This window comes from Balaenoptera borealis (genome assembly GCF_965194805.1).
Source record: "Balaenoptera borealis genome assembly, contig: HAP1_SCAFFOLD_749, whole genome shotgun sequence".
NCBI classification, from domain to species: domain Eukaryota; kingdom Metazoa; phylum Chordata; class Mammalia; order Artiodactyla; family Balaenopteridae; genus Balaenoptera; species Balaenoptera borealis.
The window spans coordinates 325927-338366 of NW_028123451.1; the positions used below are offsets into that span (position 1 = coordinate 325927).

Consider the following 12440-nt stretch of genomic DNA (forward strand, 5'->3'; position numbering starts at 1 on the left):
CAGAACATCAGAAAATTCGCTTACATGTTGATTCACTCCTCCTTTCCACAAACTCTTTGAGCGTGTGCTGTGGGTCAGGCACTGGGCTGTGTGCTAGGGAACTTGGCCTTTCCTAGGTAGCACTCTTGGTCTGCTGGGTGGGTGGACCAACAGGCAGACAGCCATTGATGTTGCCCTCTGATGACACCAAAGGCCAGCCCAGGGCTTTGGGGGTGCCCAGAGGGAAGGCACATAACAGCAGTGTCTTAGTCCGTTCAGGCTGCTATAACAAAAATACCATAAAATGGGTGGCTTATAAACAACAGAAATTTATTCCTCACAGTATTGGAGGCTGAGAAGTCAGAGATCATGGCTGCAGCAGACTTAGGTTCCTAGGTGGCTGTCTTTTCACTGTGTCCTCACATGATGGAAGGGGAAAGAGAGCTCTTTGTGGCCTCTATTAGAAGGACACTAATCCCATTCATGAGGGCTCCACCCTCATGATCTAAGCACTTCCCAATGTTTCCTCCTCCTTATACCATCACTTTGGGGGTTAATATTTCAACTTCTGAATTCTGGGGGGACACAAACATTCAGACCATAACAAGCATATTGGGGAAGGGGAGCTTGGATTCTATCCTGAGGGTTTTGGAGAAACACTGAAGGGTTTTCAATATGACCATGACCCTATCACAGATCCTATTTTGCAAGAAGGGGGACCCCTTCCAGGTCCTGAGAGTGGGCTCTTGTCTAACACTTGGAAATGAATTGTCCAAGGAGACACAGGTGCTGGCAAAGCAAGAGACTTGATTGGGAAGGGGCACCCGGGTGGAGAGCAACAGGGTAAGGGAACTCAGGAGAACTACTCTGCCACGTGGCACGCAGTCTCAGGTTTTATGGTAATGGGGTTAGCTTCTGGATTGTCTCTGGCCAATCATTCTGACTCAGGGTCCTTCCTGGTGGCGCACGCATTGCTCAGCCAAGATGGATTCCAGTGAGAAGGATTCTGGGAGGTTGGCAGGACACATGGACGGGCGAATCCTCTCTCCTTTTGACCTTTCCCGAATTCTTCTGGTTAGTGATATCTTGTTAGTTCTGTGTTCCTTACCAGGACCTCCTGTTGTAAGATAACTCTTGCAAGTGGCTACTATCTTGCCTGGCCAGGGTGGGCAGTTTTGGTCCGTGGTTCCCCTAACGCTACACCCCTGCACACCCTGTCCTAGATGCCATCAACAGCCTGACAGGATCTCAGTTTCCAACAAGAACCAAACTTGTGAGTCTGGTTTTATGGACCTTTTAAAAATTAACTCATCCATGTCCTCAAGAGGCTCCTAGTGGGGTCAGTGAAGCATAGTTGTACCCAACCATAGGAGTAAACTCCTTAGGGTACTAATTAATTCAACACTTGATTCTTTTTCTTTCCCTCATTTTTTTGATGTGTTGGAGAATCTAAGGAAAGCTGTGAACGTTTCCCCCCAAAATGCACACATTCCCAAAATAATGCTCTAACTTCAAGTCCTTCATTAGAGCCTCCGAAGTTCCTCCTGGAGCTAAGGGCAAAAGCCCCTGCCTTAACTACAAGTCTGAGTCTCCCACAAGAAGGGCACTTGCTCTGATTTGGATCTGGAAGGATGGAGACCACCCTCCTGGAAGGTCAAGACCATCTGAACTTCTGACTGACAACTATTAGATGATAAATGCGTGTTCTTTTAAGCTGCTAAATGTGTGGTAATTTATTACGCAGGACTGGAAACTAATACAGCTTTGATTCCCCCCCCCTCTCTCTACCCAGCTGAGGTTGTTCACTCAGGAGCTGGCCGAACATACTCTGGCCACCCCAGCATTCCTGAAACTTCTGGCTTCAGCTGGCTCCCACCCTGCCCCTGTGGATCCAGGGGTCCCTGCCTGCTCTCAGGAGTCCCCAGCGTCGGAAGCCGGGCACATCCACTGCTCACCATGTCCCTGCACACAGGGGCCCAGCGTGCGGTAGTGAAACAGGAGGAAGGGGGCAGGGCACAGCCTTTAAAAGAATGACACAGCCGTGGAGGATACAACACAAACTGTTTTGCTGAGAGACTTACTCTCAGGTTTCAGGTTCGGAGGATTGTTGGCAAAATAACCACTCTACACTTAATTAAGTAAGAGATAAGAAAGTCTATTAGGTTAGTTATAAATCGTAGCACGAAGATAAGCAAAATAGTAAGAAATAAATGTATTTACAATCACCAAATTGGGGAAACAGCTACATCTAGATCCAAGCAAGGCTGGGAAGTCCCTTGAATAACAATCCGGAGTCCCAATTGGAAGTAGGAAGTTACAGCATAAGGACAAGCAACATAGCAAGAAATAAATGTATATACATCACCAAAGTGGGGAAACACCTACATCCAGATCCAAGCAACACTGGGAAGTCCCTGGAACAGCGATCTGGAGTCCCAGTTGGAAGGTCCCGAGCAGTGCATCCACCCCATGGGTGAGACTTCAGAGTACTGCTCAAAGGACTCCTGTTTTGTTTTTGTTTTTTTTTAAGTAAATTTAACTTATTTATTTTTGGCTGCGTTGGGTTTTCGTTGCTGTGCACAGGCTTTCTCTAGTTGCAATGAGCAGGGGCTATACTTCGTTGCGGTGCACGGGCTTCCCATTGCGGTGGCTTCTCTTATTGCAGAGCATGGGCTCTAGGCGCACAGGCTTCAGTAATCATGGCACGCGGGCTCAGTAGTTGTGGCTCGTGGGCTCAGTAGTTGTGGCTCGTGGGCTCTAGAGAGCAGGCTCAGTAGTTGTGGCTCGTGGGCTTAGTTGCTCCGCGGCATGTGGGATCTTCCCGGACCAGGGCTCGAACCCGTGTCCCCTGCATTGGCAGACGGATTCTTAACCACTGCACCACCAGGGAAGCCCAGGAGTCCTGCTTTTAATGCCAAGCCGCAAGCTGATAATCACCAGCTTATGTGCAAATACGCAGCTCTGGCTATTATCAGAAATGTTTTGCTCTCTAGTTGTAAGTCTCAGAATGTTCACTGATCCTTGGGAACTGGCCAGATTCCCTAGGCCCAGGAAGCTTCATGACTTACTCCCTTCCTTATCTGTTGGTTCTGAAGACTTGTTTGTGCTGTTTCTGTTGACCTGCACGTAGTCCAGCAGTTCGGCATGTAGTTCCTTTCAGGGTCTTCTTTTAGTCAAAGGCCTATTACGGCCTCTGAAGCCTGAACAAGCCTGTTAACTTCCCCAACACCTACTAGGTGCAAAAGGGTGGAAGATTCGACTTCCAGTAGACCTTGAGCCTCATTATATGCTCACTGTGATACATCAGCATGCTAAGTGACACACATACAGGCACCATGACAGTTCTGAGGCCCTAAAAGGGCAAATAGTGGGCAGTGGCCAAAACAGTTGGAATAATCCTCAAAATAGTTGGAATACAGTTAGAGCAATTCTCCCACTCATTAGCCTATGAAATTACCCAGCCCGTAAAAACTAACCACCCCATATTTCAGGACCTCTCGCCTTCTGAGATGGCCCACACTCTGTCTGTGGGGTATGTTTCCCCCAGGGCTGCTCTTGCCTTTTGAGACAGACCGCATTCTGTCTATGGAATGTGTCTCTCTCTAAATAAATCCACTTCTTGCCTATCACTTTGCCTCTCGCTGAATTCCTTCTGTGCTGAAACATAAAGAACCCGAGCTTCATTAAGTCCTGAGACCAGGTGTGGGATCTTAATTAAGATCGTGTGGGTTAGAGTCCCAGCCCGTGGGTCCAAGTCCCAATCTCAGTTTTAGCTGGATTTGAGTCCCATCTGAGTTGTGCAGTTTCAGTAGGACACGGGGAGGCAGAGGCAAATTCTCACTGTGGGGATCTAGGATAGATTCCTGTCCTCATCAGAGTGGCAGAGGCTGCTAGCAGTCACCCGATGCCTACTCTTTCCTTCTGGTGCATATGAAGAGAGCCCTGATTTTGGCCAGGTGCATGATTCCCAGCCAAGGATTGCATTCCCAGTCCTCTTGCGGGAAGGTGTGCTCACCAGACTGGGTTCTGGCCAGTGGGATGTGAGTGGAACTGAAGTATGCAACTCTCCGGGTATGCACTTAAGGGGAGTGGGTGAGTCCGCCTTGCCCCTTGGCCCTTTCCCATGGGCTCTGCTGCAGGTCGGGGAGTGACCATCTTCCACCCTGCAGATGACAGCAGCACCTTAAGGAAGCAGAGCAACAAGACTGCAGGAGCCTGGGCCTCCCTGAGCAGAGCCACCACTCCAACTGAGACACTTACACAACCAAGTAACAGAGAAAGAAACTTCTCTTGTTTAAGCCAAGAGGGCGTCTTTTACAACAAGCAAACGCAGATTTTCATGAACATGGGGGGATCTTTTGATTGCAAGCCACAGAAGAATCAATCCAACAAAGAGAGTTGCTTTCACCTGTTCCTTCTCAAAATCCCACTAAAATAACAGTAAAGGACTAAAGAAAGGCTTAAATCCACATCAACAAAGAGACAGGAAGAGAAGATGAGAGTAACACAATTTAGAAGCCAGAAACCACATGGACATGGGGTTCCACTTAGCAGTCCCAAGAAAGCTGAATCTTAAGGTGTCAGTGGGGAAGGGGAGAAAGAGGCAACTTTGCCCTTAGGACCACCAGAACCTCAGTCATTGGAGTGGCTACTGGAGGTTGGCATTAAGGTAGACTGGCAGCAAGAGGGCTGGCTGGACGTCTATTTAGGAAGCAGGCAGACCCCCAGGTAGCCCCCTCCAGCAGACTCCTGGAGGTTTAGTTTTGGTGAGGTTGGGTCTCTGGGCCAGGAGGCACCAGGAGCCAGGAGCTGCATACTAAGAATGACAGTCTCCATACAAGCGCTGAGACCCTCAGTCTTCTTCATTGATAGGCACCAGAACGTTGCAGCCAGGTTATAACATCCGCAACAGAAGGAGGAAGATTCTTCTTGGGAATCTTACCAGCCCAAGAAAAGAAATGCTCATATTCTGATACCTGGGAAAGGGATGCCCAATGAAAGGTTCATCCAGACCACATACGGTCCCGAAGTTGACAAGAGCCACTCCTGTGGCAGAGCCTGTCATGGGACATCTGTGAAGACCTCAGACATAAATGGGAAGCAGACTAACCCCCCGCGTCTCTGGCCCTCTCCCGCCTTTCACCCTCGGCCCTGGGGCACTCACCCTCTGACAGAAGTGCAGCTTCACCACTGGCTTACCCACCCCCTGAAAGACTCGAGGGACCAAGGTGGCCGCATGGCTGGTCTGAGACTGTGGAAAACAGAGGTGGGGGGAGTGCAGCGGGCCCAGGAGGGATGTAGACCAAGGTGTCAGGACGTCCATAGCACCTGGGCTGGGGGAGGGAGGAAAGGGCTTCTGTGTCCTAGGAGCCCCACCGTCTGTCCTCCTGAGTCCCCACAGCAACTTCCGGGACAACTTTGGGGCACCCTAAATACCCACAGAGCAATTCTAAAAGCCCCGGGACAAGAGGATCAAAGTAAATAACATTAAAAATATATTTACTCTGGTTAAGACACTGCCCGTGACTCACCACATAAAATCCACACACTATTTCAAGGACGGCAACACTGTTGCCCCTGTTTTCATAGACATTGTTGAAAGAACCTATAAGAGATGATCCAAAGTCCCTAACTCCTGCTGCTATTGAAGACGGGCATCCTTCCATAACTCGCATTTCCTTTGCGGGTTATTTCCAGGAGATTTGGAGTCTTTACCTGGCTCGCTGCCCACCAGCTCTGTCCCAGCTGCCTTCTCAAGCAGTCGGCCTGTGCTCAGGGAGATAAAATAATTTTCATAATGAATCAATTTCAAATTGATGAGATTTGGGGTGGGGGATAGAGTAGTTCAACAATTACAACTCTTGTCCAGCCAGCCCTGGCCAGACTCTCTCAAATGTTGTTGCAGCAGAAATAGAAAAGAGGCTTTTCGGACAAGGAAAATAAGGAAACAGTGAACAGGCTTGGGAAACAGCATAAACAGGCCTGAAAGAGTTAAGCAATCTTGGTCATTCTTTAGCTGTTACTTCTAACACACACTTGTAGCTAGACGTGTCCTTCACAAAGCTGATTACTCTCTGACTCCATACGAATTACCCTTTGCACCTGGCATTTCTTCTCCCCCTACACTCCCTCATAGCACTCTTCATTTCACAAAGAAGGTCATGGGGCTTCCCTGGTGGCACAGTGGTTAAGAATCCGCCTGCCAACGCAGGGGACACGGGTTAGAGCCCTGGTCCGGGAAGATCCCACATGCCGCAGAGCAACTAAGCCCGTGCGCCACAACTACTGAGCCTGCGCTCTAGAGCCCGTGAGCCACAACTACTGAGCCCACGTGCCACAGCTACTGAAGCCCGCACGCCTAGAGCCCGTGCTCCGCAACAAGAGAAGCCACCGCAATGAGAAGCCCGCGCACCGCAACGAAGAGTAGGCCCCCGCTCATGGCAACTAGAGAAAGCCCGCACGCAGCACCAAAGACCCAACGCAGCCAAAAATAAATAAATAAATAAATTTATTTATTTATTTAAAGAAAAAAGAAAGAAAGAAGGTCGGGGCCGATAACTTCAGGGACACCAGACCCGGTTGCTGAGCTGACACCAGCTCTGGCCATGAATGTGCAGAAGAAAAGGAATACAAGACCTTCATTACTTTGAGCCTTCCTACCCCAGACCACGAGCCCCGGGCTATATAACCTTTCCCTATTCCCCAGGGAAGGGGGCACAGTTCTTGAGGTGCTAGCCTGTTATGTTACCCCCTTTGCCAGGCAGCGATTAAAGCCATTTTCTTCATTCCTCCAAAACTCCGTCTCCGTATTTCTTTTCAGCATCGGTGCACAGAGAGTCAAGATTTTTTGGCATCAGTGTCTTTGGTAACAGGGATTTTCCAGCAGAAGAGGAAACTAAGACGGAACGTTTTTCAAACTGAAATCGTGCCAGGCTTTCCCTGACAAATTGCAGAGACTGAGGGATTGTCCACTGGTTTGAGTGATCTCCCTCAAGGCCCTTGGCTTGTGGCTTTGTGCAGGGTAGGCCAGCTGGGGACCAGCCCCAAAGCTGAGCTGTGTTCTCTGCTGGGATTCCAACAGATCTGGGCCCGTCTGGGGTCCTGACCTGGTGGGTCACCATGAGACAGACTGTGGAGCCTCCTGTGTGTGCCTCATCCTGATGGAAGGAGATGGGTGAAGCCTGAAAATAGGCAGGTTTCAGGAATAATCTGAGAGCACTGTGGCTGTCTGGGGTCAGACCCCTGGGCTCCTGAGTGGGGCTTGAGCAGAAGGCAGGAAGCTGTCTTAGGCTGAGACCCCAAGACAAGGATTTGAGTGCAAGTAGTTAATTTGGGACGTGACCCCAGAGAGCACCAACAGGGAAATGGGGGGTGACAGGGAAAGACAGGCAGCTGAGAAATGGCCCATTAGTGAGTTTGCACTGGGGGCAACTGAGGCTGACTCCTGCTGGAGACCTCTGGGGGTTTATCCGCCAACTAAAATGCATCACTGGCTGAGGGCTATTCTGGGGGGAACCAACACCTGACACCTCCAGCCAGCCTTGTAGGCCTCAGGGGCGGGGCCTGGCAGCGGGGAACAGCAGGCGGACGCTGGGAGACACATGGCGGGGGGACATGGGCAAGGCTCCGACAGTGTCTGTTGCCCCAGTTCAGTAGAGACAGAGGTGAACGGTATTTATGCCAGGACCTGCACATGGGAGGTCGATCTTATCAGGAGTTCATCTGGGTTTGGATTTTGTTGTTGCTATGGCTGCTGTCTGTGATCCACCAGCTTCAAATCAGGGTTCCCTGGGCTTGCGGTGGAGGCTGATTTTTCTGTGTCTGCTCAACCCTTGGCTAAAGACTTCCGTTTGGTCTGTGCATCTTGGAGAGGGTCTCTGCACGCCTGCTCCACCCGCAGTGTAGACATCTGCTGCTTGTCACTAGCTAGCCTGGCGGCAAGGGCAAAAGGGTTCTCTGTGGTCCCACCCGGCCTCAGTCTGCGCAGGCGCTGTGGGCCTGGGCCTGGGGGCGGGATTTTCTCAGAAGAGTTCCCCTCCCCCTGCTTCCCTAGTGGTGGGCCAATCCTTACTGTCTGAGCCCCGGAAAGTTTAACACCCCAAATTCAGAGGTAGAGGGTTTTTTTCTCTTTTTTCCCCCCATCTACACTGATCTTCACCTGTGCTCTGCGGGCTGCAGAGTTTACTGCCCTTCCCCCAGCAGCATGAGGCTTCTGTTCCCTAGGGGGTAGGGCTGCAGCTCCCCTCCGCTAGTCTTGCCTCAGTGAGGGAAGTTTCTCCTGACTCCAGTCTTCCTTGGGAGCACCCAGTGGGTCCTTGGAGAAGAACCTTAAGGTTGGCCTGAAGCATCCATCCTTGTGACTGTAGCTCCCAGAGTTCCCTGCGCTCATGGTAGCCCATCCTTGCCCTTGAACGATCAGTTAAGGTTTTTCGCTGAACTTGCACTGCCTGCTCTGGCCGCACCTGCCTCCTGTGCTCTGCCCCAGGTGGCTCAGTGCTCTCCTTGGAGGCACCTGACTTCCCTGAGAATTCAGGCCATCTGGTGGCCCTGCCTCTTCAGCTCTCTTAGGGATTCAAGGAAAGTTATGCTTTTGTAGCTTTTCTGGCTTTTTCTTATTGTCGGGTGGGAGTAACACTCTCTCCAGCTTCCTGTATCCTAAGCAGCTCTTCTTGATAGGTCGGCGAGTGGCCTACAGAATGCAGCGCCTGCACCCTGGACGCCTCCTCAAGACTATCTATTGGGGGTGTAAGCAGAAGAGTTAGAACTGATATCTCATCCTTTACAAAGACCCCAGAAAATGAGGCCACTCTGGAAGGAAGTGAGACCTCACTCTGAAGGTGAATGGAGTCTTAGGGGACACCAAGAACACCTGTCGGCAGCGAAGGAACTGGTGAATGCCAGTTGCCTTTCGATTTTCCAGACACAGCGTAGTGACCATTCCTGATTCCATCTCCTCCCCTCGAGGTGCCCAGAGCCCCACTGTAACACTGGCATGCTGTACTGTCCTTGCCCTGGTGGTCTGCATGTCAGCCTCCCCACAGCACTTTGAATAGGGTCCCGCTCACCTCTGGATGTCTGGTGCCCTGTAATGAGGAAGGGCAGAGGGCTCTGGGGTCAGTGGCTCGATGTGCATCCTGGCTACCCCTCACCTCTGCCTCCCTAGGAAGCTTTGTCAACCCCATCATTGAGTGAGGGGTAAACTGAGACCCACCGATGGTGCACAAATGGCCCTGGATTATACAGCCCATCCCCTGTAGGATGGGGACCAACCAGAGCCTCTTGCCAAGTGATTCTGTGCTTGATCAGCCTGCCACCTCCCTCTGCCCCTCTACCACAAGGCAGGTTGGGAGAATGGGGAGCACTCGAAACTTCCAATTCACAGCTCACAACCCCCCAGGACCGCAAGGAACAAAGACAGGAAGGTGCATCTGCAGATGATCTTTATTTCTCATGCTTCTCTGAACTGAGTGGGAGTTTTGGAGGTTCGACTTGGGGTACATTTTCTCCTGGCTGGTCCCCTTCAGCTCTGGGTCCAGCTGGAGGAGAGGAAGGAGGTGCCTTTTTTGCACCTCCAAGCAAAGCCCCAAAAGCTGATCCAACGGAGCCCAGGAGGATGTTGGATGATGTGGAGAGTCCAGCTGCCCCTGTGGGAGACAGAGGGTGAGCACAGGAAGGGTGCCGTGGCCGGTGGCGGGGGCCCCTCAGGAGGCCTGAGGCCCAGAGATCCCACCTGGATGCCTCCCCTGGGTCCTGAATCCCCCAGGGCTCTGCTTTGGACAGAGGAAGGGGGTGAATTCATGGGAAGTGAGAGACAGAGGGAGAGCCAACCACAGACCCCAAGAGCTACAGGTCCCACTGAGGCCTAGAGAGGGGAGGGGACGTGCTTAGGCCACCCAGGTGTCAGATTTGGGTAGGGCTAGACCCAGAGCCCAGCTATCACATATCCTGGGCTCCTTCCCTTCTTCTCTTTTCCAGAACCCCCTCACCGCTCCACTTCCCTCCTGCCCCCAAACGTCACCCAGGACTCAGAGAGGACAGTGAGGGAGAGACAAAGGACCAGGGACACTGAGGACCACGAAACTGGAGAGGGCAGACAGGTCCTCCCTCAGGGTTAGCCGCTGGGCTGAACCTTGTGCTGGTCTGACCCTCCCCGCCCTCTCCTTGCTCCTGCCCCCATCCTGCCCGGACACTTACCCACGGACTGGAGAGTGGCCACGAGGCTGCCGGCGACAACTCCGCCCCCATTGGCCATGGCGGCCGCTGACATCATCTTGGCCGCTAAGGAGGAGGCGGCGATTCCTGCCCCGGTGAAGCCCACGGCGCCCAGCACCACGGGCACAGCCCCCACGGCCAGGGCTGTAGGGGGAGAGGAGCTGGGTCGGGGCGTGGGCTCAGGGGAGTGGACTCCCTTAGGAATTCCTTGACAGTTTCTGGGGACTGTCTGCTCGGAGCAGACGGGAGACAGCCGCTTGGAGAGGGGTCCCAAGGTAAGGAAGAAATTGGGGGTGTGGAGCCAGCTTGGGACAGTAGGTTAGAGTAGGCCCCTGGTTGGGTCTCTAATTTGCTGGGTGACTACGGGGAAGTCACTACCCCTCCCTGGGCTTCAGGTTTGTGTCTGTGTAAATGTAGAGGTGAAATAAACCAATAAACCACTGCTGTTTTTAGCAGCAAACCCCGTTTCAAATGAAATCTTCTCTACATGCTCATTACATATAAGGACTAGAGTTGCAGCTACGTCGGGGATCGCGGTGACCTTTTCCGAGCGAGTACCGCTCTCGGCCCCTAAGATTCACCCGCGCGGCTCCGGGAGTGGAGGGGGTCTGGTGAGGCAGCTCTCACACCCCCGGCAGCGCCACCTCTCTAAGGCCTCCCTCCCATCCTGGGACCCAGGCCAGCTGAAGGCCCGGCGATGCGGGGATCCAGGAAAGTCACCTCCTCCTATCGCAGCAGCAGCTGCCCGTTCTTGAGAGAGAGAGAAAGAGAGAGAGTTGATTGAGGGAGTGAGGGAAAGAAGCGAGTCCTCTGGCCCTCCGTGGGTTGGGGTCTGGGAGGCCCGCCCCCTGCCCAGGCCACCAGCCTGATGGGGAAGAGAAACTTACTTATCATGGTGACGCCCTCCTCGCTGCAGCTGAGCTCAGGAAATGACTAAGCTGCACGAGATGCTGTTATTTCCTGGAGAACCACTAGGGACGCGGCCGGCCCCTCGCAGCATCTTGACCCCAGCAAAACGCAGGAACGCACGTTCTGCGCGCCTGCTCGCCCGCCCCCCATCCCGCTTCCCACCCCTACTCGCCGGTCTTACCCGCCTCCCACCTTCACCTCCCTAGTCCTTCTCCTCCCGGCGCCGCCTCTGCTGGCTCCCCGCGGGTGGTTCTCTCTCGTTTGGTGGCTCCACCAAAAGGGAAAGAACCCTAAAGCACCTGAAAGCCGTTGCAAGTGGACCGGGGTTCCAAGTTGTAACATTTTGCCCCCTGATTACAGAAGAGTTGTTCGCTACAAAACAAAACAACAAAACAAAACAAAACAAAACAAAAAACAGAACGTAGGAGAAAATTTAATTTCACTTCCAGAGGGAGACACTGGTAGATTTTGGTGCATTTCCAGGCTATTTCGCCAGGACCGCCCCATCTCCGTCACTCTCTGAATGTGTAACCTCACCTCCAAGATCCAGTCACACTTGCACACTACTTTGTAAATTACTCATTTTATTTAATCGGCCGTTTTTGTTTCCCCAGGCTGTTTAATATTCTTCAACAGGATTTTTTTTTTAAAGTTAAATTTATTGAGGTATAATTTACACAGAGTAAAACTCAACTTTTTTTTTTTTTTGGCCGCCCTGCGCTCCCTGGACCAGGGCTGGAGCCCATACCCCCTGCAATGGAAGGGTGGAGTCTTAACCATTGGACCGCCAGGGAAGTCCCAAAGCTCAACTTTTGAGTGTACTTTTCTATGAGTTTGGACAAACATTCACAGTCGTGAAACACCGGCTCAGATACAGAACGTTTTCATCACCCATCTCCCCCATCCCCCAATTCTCTCACGCTTCTTCCTCATCAACCCCTCCCTGAACTTCGGCCGGCCGGCCGGCCGCAGCGGCCTATGATCCGTTTTCCGTCCCTAAACATTTGCCTTTTTGTATAATTTCAACACGATTTTTGCTTGTCATCAAACATTCTGTCCTGGGGATAAACTATAGTTCAATGTATCAGTCCGCGCCCCCACCGCCCCGCCCCTTTTTGTTTTGGCTTCGCAGCACAGCATGTGGGATCTTAGTTCCCCTACCAGGGATCCATCTGGTGCCCCCTGCATTGGAAGTGCCAGGTCTTAACCACTGGACCACCAGGGAAGTCCCCCCTTTTTAAGGGTTTAAATTCTTATTTTTGCTCTATAAGTTATCCTGGCTTGAAGTGCTTACATCATGGTTCACAAGTATTTTCTGATAATATAGCCCTCGAGGAAGA

General features: G+C 52.0%; 1 protein-coding gene across 2 annotated transcripts; it reads right to left on the reverse strand.

Moving 5' to 3' along the window:
- Window positions 1-9402: 9402 nt before the first annotated feature.
- LOC309621587 (interferon alpha-inducible protein 27-like protein 2) lies at window positions 9403-11216 on the reverse strand. 2 transcript variants are annotated; one of them, XM_082409011.1, is made up of 4 exons: window positions 11079-11216; window positions 10912-10941; window positions 10174-10335; window positions 9403-9623 (listed from the first exon to the last, which is right to left on the reverse strand). In XM_082409011.1, exons 1-4 carry the CDS (start codon window positions 11083-11085, stop codon window positions 9421-9423), a joined length of 402 nt encoding a protein of 133 aa, XP_082265137.1. In that variant the 5' UTR covers window positions 11086-11216; the 3' UTR covers window positions 9403-9420. The 2 variants fall into 2 exon arrangements, with proteins under 2 accessions (XP_082265137.1, XP_082265138.1); XM_082409012.1 differs by lacking the exon at window positions 10912-10941 and having other exon boundaries at window positions 11079-11205.
- Window positions 11217-12440: the final 1224 nt, after the last annotated feature.

Bases quoted from the DNA above. Each gene is read 5' to 3' on its own strand.
- LOC309621587 (XM_082409011.1), bottom strand. The intron at 10,336-10,911 runs GTGACTTTCCTG...CTCCCCCTACAG, and splicing joins TGCTGCTGCGATAGGAGGAG to CCCTGGCCGTGGGGGCTGTG. The intron at 9,624-10,173 runs GTAAGTGTCCGG...TGTCTCCCACAG, and splicing joins GGCCACTCTCCAGTCCGTGG to GGGCAGCTGGACTCTCCACA.